General features: G+C 40.6%; 1 protein-coding gene and 1 non-coding gene across 4 annotated transcripts; one reads left to right on the top strand and one right to left on the bottom strand.

Annotated features, from left to right (window-relative positions):
• Nucleotides 1-309: 309 nt before the first annotated feature.
• LOC135270752 (U6 spliceosomal RNA) lies at nucleotides 310-414 on the top strand. Its single transcript, XR_010338885.1, has one exon. It is a non-coding gene; the product is annotated as a U6 spliceosomal RNA (small nuclear RNA).
• A 9,285-nt stretch (nucleotides 415-9,699) lies between these two features.
• On the bottom strand, nucleotides 9,700-15,554 carry FIGNL1 (fidgetin like 1). 3 transcript variants are annotated; one of them, XM_064366675.1, is made up of 4 exons: nucleotides 15,482-15,554; nucleotides 13,365-13,473; nucleotides 13,170-13,239; nucleotides 9,700-12,447 (listed from the first exon to the last, which is right to left on the bottom strand). In XM_064366675.1, the coding sequence occupies exon 4, from the start codon at nucleotides 12,435-12,437 to the stop codon at nucleotides 10,413-10,415; it is 2,025 nt and encodes a 674-aa protein (XP_064222745.1). In that variant the 5' UTR covers nucleotides 12,438-12,447; nucleotides 13,170-13,239; nucleotides 13,365-13,473; nucleotides 15,482-15,554; the 3' UTR covers nucleotides 9,700-10,412. The 3 variants fall into 3 exon arrangements, with proteins under 3 accessions (XP_064222745.1, XP_012314290.2, XP_012314282.2); XM_012458867.3 differs by lacking the exon at nucleotides 13,170-13,239; XM_012458859.3 differs by lacking the exons at nucleotides 13,170-13,239; nucleotides 15,482-15,554 and having other exon boundaries at nucleotides 13,365-15,033.
• Between the last annotated feature and the right edge of the window lie 2,996 nt (nucleotides 15,555-18,550).

Raw genomic sequence — 18,550 nt, 5'->3', positions numbered from 1 at the left:
GTTATCATATATTCCAAATTTGTGATAGGGCCCAGTAATGGGAGCAGTGGCTGAATTTCTGAGTCTGGATTTACTTTGTTTTTGCACCGTATTATTCCTGTTTTCTAAATAATCAGAGCCCTTGTAGTTTATAAATTACACTAAACTACTCCTGTGCTCCATAGATATATTAATCTAAAATCCTGACTTCTTGTTGTTATTGTTGTCCACTATGAAGAGTAACATCCAAGCCTCCTGTCAATGTCATCCTTTTAGGAAACAATGTGATCTTACTGTTTGCTTTTTCACTGTTCTAAAAGTTTAGTGGATGTGCTCACTTTGGCAGAATATATACTAAAATTGGAACGATAGAGAAGATTAGCATGGCCTCTGAGCAAGAATGACATGCAAATTGATGAAGTATTCCATATAAAAATACTTTGAAATAAAAAAAAAATTAAAAACATTAGTGGATAAAGCACATGGCTTGAGTAGGGTTCCCTGCAACGTCCTCACCCCCTGGCCTCCTGACTGCCTTCTGCCCTTGCTGTTATGAGGCCAGAGCTTGACCCACCACAACCCACTGCACAGGCTTCACTTCGAATCCCTCACCTTGTGCCTGCCGTGGGGCCCACCTTTCAATCTCAATGCCCTGGTCCTAACCCTAAACCTACATACTTTCTCTCAACATCAAGACTTACCTGAACATATGCCAAACTACCTCAAACAAAACATAACACAATAAAATATGAGCAGCTGTTTTACTTTCCTATTTTATTCCTGTTTGTTGAAATCTTCTAGAATTTTAGTTATGGATATTTTTAGTGTTATGTTTTTATTTCAGGAATTCATTTTAACAGTTGTATTAAACTGTACAACTATATTGTCAAAAATCATTTAGACTTAGTCACAGGGTTGGCTGGTTCCTTTGCTCATGGTAGCTTGGTATGTACTATAGCTTTCCTTTTGCTGACTTCCTTATCCTGATTTATTTTTCATTTGCCTAAAGCATTCTTTCTCCCTTTTTTCCCCAGAAAGAATATACAAATGATAATTTGGGGGTCCATTGTGTCTAAATAAGAATTGACTGTAGTCCCCCATTTGACATCTTAGGTCTACAAAACCAATCGCAAAATTATTTGCCCCCAGAACTTTGTAAGCACTGTTTTATTATTATTACTATTATTCTTCTTCTTTTTAGAGACAGGTCTTACTCTGTCACCCAGGCTGAAGTGCAGTGGTATAATCATGACTCACTGCAGCCTCGAACTCCTAGGCTCAAGTGATTCTTTTACCTCAGCCTCCCGAGTCTCTGGGATTATATGCATATGCCACCACACTTGGCTATTTTTGTAGAGATGGGGTCTCACTGTTGCCCAGGCTGGTCTCAAACTCCTGGTCTTTAGTGATCTTCTCACCTCAGCCTCCCAAAGTGTTGGGATTACAGGTGTGAGCCACTGTGCCTATTACTTTCCAGTATTTAATGTTATTTGACACTTTAGTCTTTTATAGATTGCCTGTTTGGTTGTGCTCTCTTGCTCTTTCCCCAGGCTCAGAGACTACCAAGATGGTCTCAATTCATCCCCAAGTCTTGCTGAACACTCTGTTTAAAGAAAACTCCCTCTAACTGCACTTTTCCTCTACTCTCACATAACAATCAACACAGAAGACTTCTGTTATCAAATGTGGGTTTTTTTCCCCCATACACCCATCAGCAGACACCAGCTGCATGTCCTCTGATTCAATTCCAACACTGTTTACCTAGAGATAGTGTCAGATGCCACAGGCTGAGGGGTCAGCACCCAAGATTCCTCCTCCATACCAGTCCCCAAGTCTGGGCCTTCAGAACTTCTGACCAACCAGCTTCAAGTTAAGTTTCCCATGACCCCTTATTTGGGTTCAATGAATTTGCAGAAGCGCCTTACAGAACTCAGGGAAGCACTTGCTTAGTTCACCAGTTTATTGCTCTATACTGGAAAAAATACAGCTAAAGAAACACTAGGGCGACTACGGCGGAAGGGGCTTGCAGCTTCCATGCCCTCCCTGAGCGTACCACCCTCCAGGGACCTCCACATGCTCAGCTACTGGGAAACTTTCTGAACCCTGTCCTCTTGGGGTTTTATGAGAGTATAAATACCCACAATCAGAAAGGTGGAAGAACATTAGAGTGGAAGGAGGCCTAACACATCTAACATCATAAAAAGACTATATAAAGGCTGTGGGAGTTATGAGCCAAAGAACCCTGGATAAAAAAAACCTATATATATCATAACACCACATGCTCATTAGATGCTTTTGATATGAATTATGTATTTCACTCAGAAAAATTATCTGTTAATAATGTGATTATAATCTCCCTCTCTGCTTTTTACTTTCTATAGATTCCCCATTATATGGATATTAATTTCCTGGAATCTATCGTACTACTTAACTCCTCACTCCAGCTCTGTCTGCTGAAGATTGTAAAATAATTTCACAGTCTTATTCTTCCTTTTATCTATCTTGTTTCAGCCCTTTTCATTTTAAAAAATTCAGTCCTTCCCCTAAGATTTTTATTTGAACAATCAGAACTCTTCTGTTTCCTGAACCTTTACTTCATGGCTGTGATAGACTCTGAAGCAGGCCCCATGATCCCTGCCTTCTGGTAATTGTCATTTTTAATACCCTTCCCTGAGAGTGGAAAGGACCTGTGTCTTGCTCTCACCCAAGAGAATACAGCAAAGGTGACAAAGGGTCATCTGTGTGATTACATTAAAGAAGATAATACCATCTGTGCTGCTGGAAAAGCTCTCTCCCCTGCTGACTCTGGGGAAGCAAGCAGCCATGTTGGAATGCTTACATGGCAAGGAATTGAGGGCAACCTCCAGCCAACAGATGGCAAGAACTGAGGCCCTTTGTCTAGTCATCTGTAAGGAACTGAACATTGCCCAAAAACCACGTGAGCTGAGCAGTGGATTCTTCCCCAACAAGCCTCAGATGAGACCATAGCCCTGACCAACACCTTCATTGCAGCCCTATGGGTCTCTGAAGCAGAGGACCCAGCTAAGCCTGACCCACAGAAACTGCAAGGTCATTAATGTATGTTGTTTAAAGTCACTAAGTTTGACTGGGCGTGGTGGCTCACGCCTGTAATGCCAGTACTTTGGAAGGCTGAGGCGGGAGGATAATGAGATAAGGAGATGGAGATCATCCTGGCCAACATGGTGAAATCTCGTGTCTACTAAAAATGTAAAAATTAGCTGGGTGTGGTGGTGCACACCTGTAGTCCCAGCTACTCAGGAGGCTGAGGCAGAACAGCTTCAACCCGGGAGGTGGAGACTGCAGTGAGCCGAGATCGCGTCACTGCACTCCAGCCTGGCAACAGAGTAAGATTCCATCTCAAAAAAAAAAAAAAGTCACTAAGTTTGTGGTGATATTGTTACGCAACAATATACTAATACAAAAGCTATTTTAATTTGGTGGCTACCATGTCTTCTGGGATCAAGACTTTTAAAGCTCCACTCAGTCTCCTGAATCAATGCTTCTTCTCTGCGTGCCTCTCACAAAGTTGGGTTTTTCAGAAGTGAACATAAAGTTCCTGGCTGGAAAGAACCTTCTAATGGGTATGACATAGGATTAGAGACAAAGACACGCATGTGTTGGAAGTTAGTGGAGGCTATCTTACAAACAGTGGTCATAGAAGGCCTGCTGGAGAAATTATATTTTACTAACTTGAAGAGAGCTCTAACAGCTAGGCTTCACTGGCTGTGGCAGGCCCTGTGGGTCAGCAGGCACACTGCTGCTTGTTGAGATGACTGAGCCCAGCTGTCACAAAATACCAATGGCTCAAGTGTCCTTAACCACAGCAAAAGTGTTTTCAGTTAGTAACTGTTACCAATAAAAAACATAGGAAAATATGATAGTAATAGACATGCACGTGTTGGAAGTTAGTGGAGGCTGTCTCACAGTGGTCATAGAAGGCCTTGCTAGAGAAATAATATTTTACAAACTTGAAGAAGCTGTAAGGAAGAGCTTTCCACACTCAAAGAACAGTGTAATGTTCCCTACTCCACATTGCTGTGTTAAAAAACTACCATAAACTTACCAGCTTAGAACCACATATAGTTACAGCTTAGAACCCACAGTCTGTATATCAGAAGTCTGGGAGGCTCTACTGGTTTCTCTGCTCTGGGTTCTAAAGACTGAAATCAAGGTGTCAGCTGACCTGGACTCTTAGCTGGAATCTCTTGAGGAGGCTTCCTGGCTCATTTAGGTTGCTGAGAATTCATTTCTATGCAGTTGTAGGACTGACATCTCTGCTTTGTGTTGGCTATTATCTGGAGGCTTCTCTCTAGCCCTTGCGCATGGGCTCCTGCATCATGGAGCTGCAACTGCAGAGCAAATCCTTCTCATGCTTGGAATCCTGGACATCCTCTCTGCCACATCTTTCTTCTGCCTCTTCAGCCTTCCTCTTCTTTAACCAGCCAGAGAACATTCTCTGCTTTTAAGGACTTAATGAAATTAGATTGGCCCTACACAAATAATTCAAGATAACCTCCCTATCTAAAGGCCTGTAACCACATTACCTCTGCAAGGTCCCTTCTCAGCAGGGCCTAGATTTGATTGAACAAGCAGAGGATGGGTCTTTTGGAGGAACATCTTCAGAATTCTGCCTAACATACTTTCTATATGGGAAACATGTTTGTTCACCTTAAGATCCAGTGGGATGAAGCAAAGTAAGAAAGGAGACTGAAGAGAAATTATATTTGGCTCTAGGAAGGAATTTGTATTTTATTTCACTTCAACGGGAATCTGTTGGAAGATTTTTACATGGGGAAGTACTGCTAACTTATACTTTAAAAGTGATCAGTATGCTGAGAGAGAAAAGTTTTCTTAGCAATTGTCTTTCATACTGCTCAGCCATTGACAGAGAGAGATGTGTTAACTGTGGTGTGAGCATGACCTCTTCTATGTCTTGGCATAAGCCTGCATGTGTCAGTGGCAAAGATACAGAGAAACTGTACGAAGAAGGGGTTGACCCTTAAAAAAATGTGGAAATAGGTAAAAAGTTATGAAGTGAGACAGGAGTTAGTTACATTAAGTTCCACTGCCTCATCAAATACTTGTGCTTCTGTCTAACGTGGCAACCAGAAGTACCTGCCACCCTGACTCACTTCTCAGGCTGCAGGGCCCATAAAAGCCAGGTGACTGTAAATGGCTCCCAGATTTAGGGAAATCCACTTCCCAGTGGCTCATGGGCCTGCGCTCTGCAAGACTTGTCTTGGCAATCCTTTCAGATACCAGACCACTGGCCCACAGCCTGTTTTGCTGCCTAAGCTAGGGATACAGCCCAGGAACTGCAGAGACAACCAATCTGAGCTGGTGTTTTCACAGCCATTATTCAGCTCAGGGATTCCAACAACCTAATACCATTTGCTTTGTAACCTCCAGAAGCACCTGTCATATTTGAAATGGTATCCTTCTCTCTTTTCCAACATCGCATTGGATTTTAGTGTATATTTTTTCATTTCAATGAATATTTTGCATATATGGGCAGGAAAGGTAAATTTGTGGCTTAGGCCACTATTTTAAATGGAAAATTTGATACCATACCTTTTCTTATTAAGCTAATATATTCTTCTGGGGAAAGAAAAGGCTGGGGTAGTATTTTCCTAGAAGCCATTTAAGGGAAAGTTGAGTTGCATGCATTTCTTGGATACAAAGGTAAGGTGCAACTCTGACACTAAAGCATGGGACTACCAAGTGGTTGTGTCTCTCTCTGGGACAGCATGGCTTTGTCATACATGGGGATGAGAACCAGGGCCTAACAGTCCAGGACAGTGGGTGAAGACAAGCAAAAGAGGAGACAAGGAGTAACGAAGGAAACAAGGCTCTGCTCTGGACTCACTGACTGCACAGGTTGTAGTGTTTGAGTGCTTGCCCTGGCCATATCCGAGGAACCTGGGACTTGCCTATATTTTCCCTGTCATCTCTACATTTCTGAGCAGAAATGGATAAAGAGAGGTCTAACAGCTAGGCTTCACGGGCCATGGCAGGCCCTGTTGGTCAGCAGGCACACTGCTGCTTGTTGAGATGCCTGAGCACAGCTGTCACAAAACATCCATGACCCGTGTCCTTAACCACATCATGCTGCCTTTATAAAAGGCCACCTTATGGGGACTTCCTAATTTTTCTTTTTCCATTTTATTAAGTGATTTATTATATATTAAGTGGTCCATTATGCTGACTTAACTCCCTAATAAAGCCCTCTCTTCATGTTTTCCCATTTTTTTTTGTAATGAGCCAAATTAGTAATACTTAAAAGTTAGCCCTTATATGGCTAGACTTTGTTTTGTACCTCTCAGTACCCAGCACCTGATACTCTGTAAGCAATTCTCAAATTCATAAATTTTTGGTAAGGGATAACAGAAATCTGGATGTGTCAATTAAGGATTGTCCAGTACAATTCCCTCACTTTTATCACTTAAAAAGAAAAAAAAACACAGATCTTAGGAAGTTCACACAGACTGTCTAAGGTTAGAATCACCCGCAGTTTTCTAAGGCCCATTTTAATGCTCTTTCCATTATAAACTGACTGTGTTGTAAATGTATTTTTTAAGGGCAAGAGTTAAAAGTGGTGACTACATCTCACTTTTTCTTCCAAGACTCCCTCCATTCACCCAGGCTGCTGGGGCAAACCTTTAAGATGGCCCCACCTGCTTAAACTGTTTAAAATGTGCTCCAGGGGAAGGGGGACGGAAGAAAAAAAAAAGAAGAAAAAAAAATGTGCTCCAGATGCTCCCTCAATACCAACTCCTGAACTGAGGTCAAGAACTTGGAATATAAAAAGGAAGTTAAAAGACGTTATCTTTATTTGACCTGTCCTTTTGCCATGGACTTAGATAGAATCTTTTCTTTTAATCAGATCCCTAAAGGTGGGTTGTAAAGTGTCCCTTAAAAAAACACTGGAGAGTAACAATGGAGACCAATAAATAACATATAAGCATGAATAGAGAAAAATAATAATCTGGGACAGACCTACTAAAAAGTTCTAAAGTGTAGAAAAAGAGAAACATAACTAAGAGATGTTTCTTTGGAATTAGAATTTTTCCACAAAACTTAAGATAGATGGCATATCATCTCTAATAATATGACACAAATCCCACTAACACTAAGCAGAATGAGCTAGGACAATCACATGAAAAAGTTGAAAAGATCCTTCACAGCAACAAGAGCAAAATCAAGGCAGATTCAGAGAAGATGCACAATCATAAAACATGAACTGGGCCTTTTAAATCTGTATTTTACATTTAATCCTCATTCTCCAACAAGACAAATATAAACTACTCTCACTTTAAAACTGAAACTGAATAATTAAGTAACCAACAGTCACCAGTAAATGACAGCCAGAATTCAACAGGTCTATTTGGCTCCACAGCCCGTGATATTTAGACTATGACTCTATCAAGATCAGCTGTCAATATTAAAAGCAGACTTGATATTTTAGAATTGAGAAAATGAGTTAAAATTTCAGAAAATTAGAAATTTACCACAGAATGAATACATATCAAAAGGATCATAAATTATTAGATGTCAAAAAGATTTAAGAAGGCCTGAAATTATAAATTAGAATAAGTCACCATACTCATCCATACTCCTGTCAAAACTGTTAGCATTAATACCACAACCAAGTGAAATGTTTGGTAAACGTGTATTTCTACTAAGGAAATACAATTTTTAAAGACATTAAATATCCGGCTAGCATTCATGTTTCTGAAACAATGGCTAAAGACAGTGCAGTGCCACACTTGAGAGAATTTAATCCAAGATTATATTCAATCAAGACAATCATATTTGGCAAGAAAGAAATCTTAGAAGTTTTAGTAAGCTTCCTGCCCAACTACTTCAGGAAGACTCAAAATCACAGTGCTGAGACAAAGAACGCTTTTGTGTGGTATAACATGGAAACAACAGTTGACTCCCTAACTCAAATTTTCTTTCCAGCTTTAAAATATCCCGACTATTCCTTTCAGGTTTAGATTCTTATTTAACAGAGTAGACTTTAATTCAAGAGGAGCTATTTCTTGAGCATGTGTAACATGGGCTCTGCCTAATCCAAGATGAGCTAAACCAACTAGACTTTATCTCCTTGTCACAATTTCTAAACTCCATAGAAAGAAGTGGCCCTGTGGTTGGTGTTCAAGGGAGCTTAAAGTCAGAGATGGCAGAAGATGTAACTGGAAAAAACTGACGATAAATATTAAGGGCAAATTACAGAGCTAAACAAAGCATTAACACCTAGAGGGCAAATACTGATAAATCTAAATAGCCACAGTAATTGTAAGACCCAAGAGGACAGGAGTGCTATGCAATTAAATACCAAGAAAGAAAAATTAGAGAATTCCTTGACATCAATACCAAAGAACCCAAGGTTATAGTGCTGTTTATATAGAAATAGAAAGGGACAAAGACAGTAATGAATATTGCAAAATGTTTTAAGATGTTACAAGATATAACTATGAACTAAAGACAAGAAGTTTAACATCCAAATTCAAATAAAAACACCAGGTGTGGTGGCTCATACCTGTAATCCCAGCACTTCAGGGGGCTGAGGTAGGTAGATCAAGTTTGAGGCCAGGAGTTTGAGACCAGCCTAAGCAACATGGTGAAACCCCATCTCTACTAAAAATACAAAAATTAGCCAGGCGTGGTGGTGTACAGCTGTGGTCTCAGCTACACAGGAGGCTGAGGCACAAGAATCACTGGAAACCAGAAGGCAAAGGTTGCAGTTAGCCAAGATCACATCACTGCACTCGAGCCTAGACAACACAGCAAGACTCTGTCTCAAAAACAAAACAAAACATAAAACAAATTCTAATGAAAACCACACATTACAAAGGGAACTAAAAATTGCAACAACAATCCTTTAACATAAAAACAGAACGCAAACCAAGAAAAAATTTAAACTATACATATACACAAACTATCTAAATTCAGCAACTAAAAGTGTTTTACACAAACTATCTAAATTCAGCAACTAAAAGTGTTTTGACTGGACATTTCAAGTTGCACTGTTCACAAAAGAAAACATTTGAACTTAAATGTAACCTCCATGAGACCAAGGATATTTGTCTGTGTCATTCATTGCTCTACCTTCAGTACCTTTGGTTTTTTGAATAAATGCAAAAAGAATGCCAATAAATACCAAAATTGCCTACTGCCCAATGCTGCCACAGTATAGTCCCTCTGATTCAGTGCAGATGGAGTTTTACAGGAACTACTTTTCAAGAGAACAATTTAGAATGCAAGCCAAAAGCTTTCAAAAGTGCATATTCTTAATCCAAGAATTACTCAAGAAATTTATACATAATTTTTAAAAAGATAACTAAATGGCATCCCACATAGTTCCTTTACAATAAACAAAAGATGAACAACCTAACCTTCTGCCCTATATGCCCTCTACCACATGACTCGATTATAGTCCATCCATGGAATCCTAGGCAATTATAATAGGACATTTATGTTAACATGGAAAGTGAAGATACACTTTAGAGAGCAGGCTACAAAAGAGAATACATTATACAATCCTACTGCTGTATAAAACAAAACCTCTGGAAGAATCTATGCTTAAATATTAATAGTGTGTCCCACAAAGTGGTAGGATAACAGTGATTTTTATTCTTTACTTACCTATTTTCTCATGTTTCTGTAATGCACATGTTTCATAAAACACAATGGGTCTGGTATAAAAATCTGAAAACATTTATTTTTGAAAGAAAGCAGTATTACAGGCTGTAGAGTCAAAACATTAACGTTAAGTATCACACACTTCCCTGAAAATAACGAACACTCTTAATTACCCTTTCAGTTCTGTGAATATATCTGTAGTACTAGATCATATCTTGCTATTTTTGAAAATGTTAGTCCTGATAAAAATTAAAAACCATAAGAGGTAACAAATTAGCAGAATAAAGTAAAAACTGGCACTTTAGCTTTTAGTGAGATCTTAAATCTGCTGAAATAACACTAAGCAATGCTCTGCTCCAAATGTAAACCATTATACTAGCCAACATTAAGAATTACGTGGCCATCGGAAGGAACACTCTTCAATAAAAGATGGGTATTAATCAGATATAACTTTATATGTAATCTTCGACTAAAAAAATTAATTTGAGTTCACTTTGCATGTTATATAACTTCAAAAGAAAGACTTCTTAGAAACAAAAGTTCATTCTCACTTTGTTTAGATACGCTTACACATCAGGTAATAAATGGTAAACAAAACTTACATTAACGTATGCTGTCAATTAGCTGTAAAATCTGAGCTATTATTTGAAGTACAGAATTCAGAATATTTTCTTAAAAAAAAAAAATTAAAACATCCCCAGCTTTCTATGCTAAAAAATAAAAGACTGTACTACAGAAATGCCCTCTTTTAATTCCAAGTATCCCATTTACTTTCCACAACCAAAAGTTTTGTTCCAGTTTTCATAAAGCTCTAAATCTTTTGGAGAAACACTAGGGCGCACAGTTCTAAAAGCATTTTCAAAATCAATATAAGCTATTGGCCGAACTTGATCTGGTGTTATGGTAGCAATGTCAGCAGTTTGTAAACTGCGAATAGGACCAAGAGAAGCCTCTCTGCAAAGCTGTGTCATGTCTGCTCCTGAAAACCCATCAGACAGCTGTACAATCTGTTCAATTTCTTCTTCACTGAGGCAACACTGCTCTTTGGACATTAGATTAATTACTATCTGTTTCCTGGCTGAAGCTTCTGGGAGGGGAATATAAAGCCTTTTCACCAATCTTCTTCGGGCAGCCTCATCGATTTCTTGTGGCCGATTTGTTGCTCCCACCACTAGGATACGATCTTCAGAAGATGTTGTTGCTCCATCTAATTGAACTAAAAATTCTGTTTTTATCCTCCTAGAAGATTCATGCTCACCATCTCCTCGTTGAGATAACAGGGAATCAATTTCATCAATAAATATCACAGCTGGTTGCTGACACCTTGCAACAGCAAACAATGCACGGACCATTTTCTCCCCCTCACCTACCCATTTAGAAGTTAAGGATGAAGCAGAGATGCTAAAGAATGTTGCCCCAGACTGACTAGCAATGCACTTGCCAATTAGAGTTTTACCAGTCCCAGGAGGACCAAAGAGCAAAATTCCTTTAGGGGGTCCCCTTAAACCAGTAAAGATGTCCGGCCTCAACATGGGCCACACAACTATTTCCTTTATGGTGGCTTTAGCAAATTCTACCCCTGCAATATCTTCCCAACTTACTGGAGGTCCATGATCCATAATCTCATTCATAATAAGTTCAATCATCTTTGGCTCCAAGTTCTTCAGACGCTCATCGACTGGATATGCTGGTTCTGTAGGTCCTGCCCCATAAGGCTTATACTGCATTCCTCCATTCTGCTCTCCCCCATCTTGCTTGGGTATAGGAGGAACAAACTTTCCAAGTATTCCTCGGGATCTACTAGCTCCTAGAGACTTTTTTACACCACCATATGAAGACCCTGATGCACGCTGAGGTTGGTGGTACTTTTTTTGCTGATTTACCCATAATTGTTCTTTTGCAGTTTTAAAAGTAGGCAGGCTGCTATCCTCCTTTGGGCCATTATCTTCTGTTTTACTATAAGCCTTATTCAGTACTGGACTGGAAAGTGCATCAATGGCACTAGAATCATAAAAAGACTTTCTTTGCAGGTTTTCAGAGGCAGCAGGAAAACAAGACTGATTAGATAAGAACATACTAAGTCCTATGTTTTCTTTTGGAGAGCTGGGATTTTCCTTTTTGACATTTCCAAACAATGGCATGGCATGGAATTTTGCAGTGGCTGACTCACCTACAGGTGCTGAGAATATAGGACAAGTCTTAGCAGTGTTAGTCACCATAGGTGGCTGGGCACTCTGAAGGAGTTTCAAAGGATTGCTCTCTAGGAAGTCTAGGGTCCTATCTCGATCATGAGCTGAGTTAGGTAGTTGGTCACTCTCTTGAGAACTACCACAAACACTAAATTTAGGAAGATCAAAGACAGTGGCCTCCTTATGGATTACCACTGATGCATGAGCAGGTTCCAACAGAGAGTCTCTGAATTTTTTGCCAGCTTGCATCATCTTCTGTACACTACTCATTTTGAAAACATTATTTATTGACAATCCAGACTGCCACTTGTCACTATCTGTTTGTTGAGACCCTGCCAAAGTCAAAATGTTTTCTGCATAATTATTCAAGCCAGATTCAACATTGTCAGAATCAATAATTGCAGAATATTTCTCTGCATATTTTTTGAACAGTTTGGTAGCACAGACCTGGGAGATCTCAGAGTTTGCCCATGCATACTGAATGCGTAATATCTGTGCACGGTATGCATCTGCCTTCTGTCCTGCACATATGCCAGATGTAATTGCAAAGTAATTCTTCTGCCATTCACTCAGGTGCACAGATCTAGAGCTGGAGGTCTGCATTTTAGAGGTTCTATAACAAACAACAAAAATGAAAATTAATCAGTATGAAGAAAGCAAAGATCTAATACTTGAAACATAGTTTTAAAATCTCTGCTAATCTGAAGGAAGGTACACTGGACTTTATTTATAAAGTAGATTTATAAGTACAGGTTATGAGAAATATCTAGCTAACCATAGATTTCAAGTATTCAAGACCTATCAATATGAAGTCTTGAAAATTAAAGACTTCATTAAATAATAATTTTTATAAGTAAAATTGTTTTAGTTATATAATAATTTTACCTGTGAATAGGGAAAGCATTCATAAGGTTTAGATGAAAAGGATTTAAAATTGATCAGAAAAAGCAAAGCTATATTAAAGAACAAGGAACTATAGACACATAAAGCAAAACAAAACAAAACGAGGTTTAACTCTGATCTGTAAAAGAAACTAGGTGAATGAGCTTAAGTGAGCCTTTTACTATCACTGAAGGGTCTTCAGTTTTCTTTTTTATTGTTGTTAAGACAGAGTCTCACTCTGTCGCCCAGGCTAGAGGGCAGTAGTGCTATCTTGGCTCACTGCAACCTCTGCCTCCCAAGTTCAAGTGATTCTCCTGCCCCAGCCTCCCAAGAAGCTGGGATTAAAGGCCCCCACCACCACACCCAGCTAAGTTTTGTATTTTCAGTAGAGACAGGGTTTCACCATGTTGGTCAGGCTGGTCTCAAACTCCTGACCTCAGGTAATCCACCCACCTTGGCCTCCCAAAGTGCTGGGATTATGGGCGTGAGCCACTGCACCCAGCTGGTTATTCAGTTTTCTTATCTGCAAAGTGAGAGGAACCACTGGGAGAATCAAATCAAGTAATGAATATGAAAATAATCTGAAAACTATCTTTATCCCTATCACACAAATGCAGAAACTGAGGCTGAGAGAGTTAAAGAACTTACTTGAGATCACACAGCCAGTTACGAATGGTACCAGAAATCGAACACAAGCAGTTTCACTCCAGGTACTGTGCACTTTTTCATGTACACAATGCTCCTTGATGCTGCTATCCTAGGTCACAGATTGAACAGCCTGGATCACAAATTTGAACTATGGCATGTTTAAATGGTTTTAATAACTTATTCATGAATAAGCACCCAAAACAAAATGCCCTAGAATATCTCTCAGTTTCCTAATTTCACATAAGTATTAAAAAGTGAAACTGTTACAATAAATAAGAGAACAAGCTAACCTACTAGTAAAATGATTTTACTTTAGATTTCTTCTGTCAAGTTATTCGCATAACCTTCTTCACATTGTTACATTTAAACAGAACTGTTGCTGTATCACATTGCTAAATATATTGAATTTACTTACATATCCACAAGAAAATTGTATTAAAACTTTTCTTAGTTTCCTAACAGTATTTCAATTAAGTGAAAACTAAGAAATCCTATTTTTTAGGCTCAAGTATTTGAAATTTTGCCTTCCAAATTACTTGTAAGTACAACTTAATAATCAATAGGTTATTTTCTTGCAACAGCCATGCTTAATACAGCATTTATCTCCCATGCCTTACAAATAATTTGTCACATTATAAGCAGGTGTTCATAAATCTTTGTTTAAAAACTTAAGATCCAGAGCTTTAAATTAAAGACACTGTAATTTATTTAAAGCTGTAAAGCTAGATAAGCTAGAGTCAAAGCTAGATCTGACCTCTCCTGTCAAGCAGTTCATCCCTCTTTTCAGTATACCATTTTGACTTTTAAACTCATTTATACAATACTTGAAATGAGAAACTGAAAGAAAGGTATCTCGGAAAACACTTGACACAAACGTTCACAATTAGTATTATCATTCTCTTCTTCTCCATGGCTTCATTCTACCTTATCATCTGTTACCCTGGGATTTCTATAACACCTCAGAGTTCTAGTCACTGTTTTCAGAATAACCCCCCTTCTCCTTTCCACCTTCACCTTTTCCTTCCATATTCATCTTCCAAGTCTTCCTTCTTTTCAATTCAATCATTTAAATAGCAAATATGGATAACCAAAAACTGGCCATCACTGATCAGTGACACAACCATTGTCTTGCTTACCATTTTCAAGTCAATTTAACCTTAATGGCCTTTCCTAGATCTAAAAAGTACAATTAATTAGCACTGTCATATGAACTGCATTTCAGTCTTCTTTATTTTGCCAATGTTCTGATTATTTTAATAATGTGATTATCTCTCTTCCTAGATAGTTGGCTTCTGCAGGTAGGAACTGTTTTCCATTACATTTACACTGTCTTAGTGCCTAGAATACAGTGTCCTTTAGAATAATAGCTACTAAAATACTGACAGAGTGCCTACTCAGTACCAAGCACCATACAGGCCTTTCATAGGACTCTATTCTTGATACAAAACAGGAGTTAAGAGCACAGGGTCTGGAGCCAGGCTGCCTGCGTTCAGATCCTGGCTCTATCATCTGCCAGCAGTGACTGTAGGAAAATCTATTTTAATGTCTTTCTGCCGGTTTTCATCTATAAAAGAAGCGCAGCAATATCACTGAGCCGACAAGGTCTTTTAATTCTGCAAAGCACTCGACACAGGTCTCAGTACTTAGAAAACACTCTATAAAATACTGCTGCTTCTGATTCCTCACAATGACCCCTCAAAGGTATGAGCCCTTCTTTCTCATTACAGAAGTTAAGAGCTTGCGCTGGACACAAGGGAGCTGACTGACCCCCGCTGTGGGCGCCCAGAGCCCCGCCGACCCGGGTAAATGCCGGCGGCAAGCGGCCCCGCCCCGCGGACAGGCCCTGCCAAAGGAAGCCGCCGTTCACACCGGGACCCTCCTTCCTAATCATGGGTGAGTCTGGTCCTGGGCTGGCGGGTAAGACAGAAGCAAAAGAGAAGAAGGGCGCTGAGACCACAGCCACTATCTGACTCCCGCTGCCCACGGCCTCCCACGAAGCCCCGCCGCGCGACCCCCCAGCATTCCAGAGGCACCCGCCCGCCTCGCCCCGCGCCCAACCCTGATGCTCCACAACGGTCAGCAGGGCCCCTGCTCCACCTCCCGTCACCGCATCCTACCTGCGACCGGTAGTGGACGCCGTCAGCCTACGAAAAGCGCGGGGACCGACGTGCGCCTGTGCGTTGCTGACGCCATCGCGCTCGCGCCGTGCGTGCGTGCGTGCGTGCGGCGCGCGGGGCGTGGGCGCGGTACCTGGGCCCGGGCACCACCACCTGGGCCCGGGCACCACCACCTGGGCCCCAGCTCCGACCTGTGGTGTTCAATAAACGCTTATTGCAGATGCTCCTCTGAAGGAGACCTGCCAGCAGTCCCGCAGCGTTGGCGTATGTAAAGTGGTCAATTGTCTGCGTTCCATGGTGCATAGGCTTCATTTTTAAGTCCTTTCAAATAAATACAAGGAGGCGATGGAAATTGAATGAAGATTCCAAGGATTCTCGTAGAGCGCGGCTCACCTGCACTCAACGGGAGTGAGCTGCGGCTCACCTGCACTCAACGGGAGTGAGCTGCGGCTCACCTGCACTCAACGGGAGTGAGCTGCGGCTCACCTGGGAGAGCAAAGCGTGGCTCTTCTGCATCCACCCAGGAGAGCGAAGAAGCATGGTTCACCTGCGCCCACCCGGAATAGCAAGCCGCGCGCCTTCTGTGCTGCAGGCGGGGAGCGGGCGGCGGGAGAGAAGCGGATCTGCTTAGGTCAGCGATTAAGATGTCGTTACTCCAAGCCACCCCAGCCTGACGAGGCCTGAGGCTGTGCCCTCTCTTGAATTCAGGCCCAGCACGTCTCACCTCCCACCCTCGCACCTTGCAGTTTGCATTCCACACAGCACGTGAGCGGGTGCTCAGCAGTGTTCCCTGGCAGAAAGAACCACAAAGAATAGCATGCAAAAATGACATGCATGTTTAAGATAAAATAAGAGAGAGGACACCTGTTCTCTGAATCCGGCATCTCAGATCTCCCCTCAGCCAACACCTACATCCTTTAGACAGCTCTCTGCTGTGTAGGGACACCTCCCTGAAATTTTGAAAAGCACTCCATCATTACTTTCCACTTTGTTCTGGAGCCAGGTTTCAAAAGTAGAGTGTTGGATTTTAATTTAGTGGATTGGGTTTTCAGACACAAGCAACAGAGCAGCCACTCACAGTGGCTTCTGCAGTAAATAATGATATCAGATCACAAAACAACAAGTCTGGAGGTTGGCGGGAAATGTGGACCTGGTGACTCAGTCATGAAGGACCATCTCTCCATTCAGCCACCTTCTCGCCTGTGGATTTTCCTACCCAGGCTTGTCACCTCATTGTCTAGAGATGCCCTCACAGTCCGAGCTAGGCAGCCTCACACGACCCAATTCAAAACAGAAAGATGGAGCTAAACTGAGAAAGGACCTTTTCCCTCTGAAGGCTTCTGTCTGGAAAAAGAAAATGTTTCCCAGAAAGCCTCCTAACCTTCCTCTTGTATCTCCTTGACTAGCCGGGTTCCCTGGATATCCTTTCTTGAGAAAGAGAGGGTCTGGTGCAGGGGATAGAGAAAATGACTAGCAACTAGCAGCACATATTGTTTAAACACAAGATTTAAAGAAATGCAAGGCACAATTTGAAGATCTTTTAAAGGTTTTTGAAGTCTTCACAAAATAAAAAGGAATTGGACAATGCACTTTAAAAAATAGAGGTTGCACTGAAAACAACAGCTCCTAGTTCATCTCATGGCTTAGATAATCATGGAAGATGCTTTTATTCTAATTCCATAATTTATCAACTATTTTTAAATTATTTTATAATTACTCAAAGTATGTCATGTAGAATGAAAATAAAATGAAAACAGTTATATCAAGGTCAAGTCAATTGTATGCTCACCGGCTATTTAGAAATTTCTAAATACATGTGTATTTAGAAATGACAATATAGATACTATTTGGGTAATGTTAGAGATGGAAAGTTTATGTCCCCCCCCGAAATTTGTATGCTGCAATCCTAAGCCCAATGTGATGATTTTAAAGGGTGGGGCCTTTGTGAGGTGATTGGTCATGAGAGTTGAGTCCTCATGGATAAGATTGGCAAGTACCCTCGTAAAGAGACTCCAGAGGCCGGGCGTGGTGGCTCACACCTGTAATACCAGCACTTTGGGAGGCTGAGGCAGGCAGATCACCTGAAGTCAGAAGTTCAAGACCAGCCTGCCCAACATGGCGAAACCCTGTCTCTACTAAAAATACTAAAATTAACCAGGTGTGGTGGCAGACACCTGTAATCCCAGCTACTCGGGAGGCTGAGGCCTGAGAATCACTTGAACCTGTGAAATGAAGGTTGCAGTGAGATGAGATTGTACCACTGCACTCCAGCCTGAGGGATAGAGCAAGACTCTGTCTCCAAAAAATAAAAAATAAAATAAAATAATAAAATAAGACCCAGAGAACCTAAGGATGCAAAGAAAGGATGGCAACCTGGAAAAGAGCCCTCACCAGAATTCAACCATGCTGGCACTCTGACTTCCAGCTTCCAGGACTGTGAGAAATAAATTTATGTTGTTTATGAGCCACTCAGCCTATGGTACTTTGTTATAGCAGCTCTAGACAGGCTAAGACAGGTAATTAGCTATTTTTGATGATTTTCATCATCAAAATTTTCGTGATAGCATTTTGGAGAATTCACATAAACCACTCCTTTACCCTCCTAAAAATATTGCTCAAATACTGAATTACATTTGTGCTTGCCAAAGTTAACTTTTTTCCAACAAGTAACACTGGCCACTTCACGTTGTACTTTTGATACAAAAGCGTTTCCCAATCCACTGGTTTTCATCTTCTGGCCTGGTTGGCAAAAGTGTAACTCACTTCTGCACTCTCTGAACCATAGTCTCCCCATCAGGTGTAAAACAAGAAAAAACTTTTCTTACCCATGAAGCCATTATAAGGATTATAATAAACATAAGATACAATTCTTAAATTATCAAAGCAGTCGCTGGCATGTGGCAGACCTTCAACAGAAACCATGTTGCTATGTTATTTTTGTTGTTACCGTTAATACTCTTACTGGGATTCAAACCCTTATGTCATATCAAGACTTTTTCATCTTTGACAAATAAGACATATTAGGATAGTATCGTAATAAATCAGCATAATATGGAAGAGTTTAGTGCT

The sequence above is a fragment of the Aotus nancymaae genome, unplaced genomic scaffold (genome assembly GCF_030222135.1).
Source record: "Aotus nancymaae isolate 86718 unplaced genomic scaffold, 86718_ANA_hifiasm-v0.15.2.pri h1tg000065l, whole genome shotgun sequence".
Taxonomy (NCBI): Eukaryota; Metazoa; Chordata; class Mammalia; order Primates; family Aotidae; genus Aotus; species Aotus nancymaae.
The sequence above is the reverse complement of the archived record's forward strand: the minus strand, read 5'-3'. Positions and strand labels throughout refer to the sequence as shown.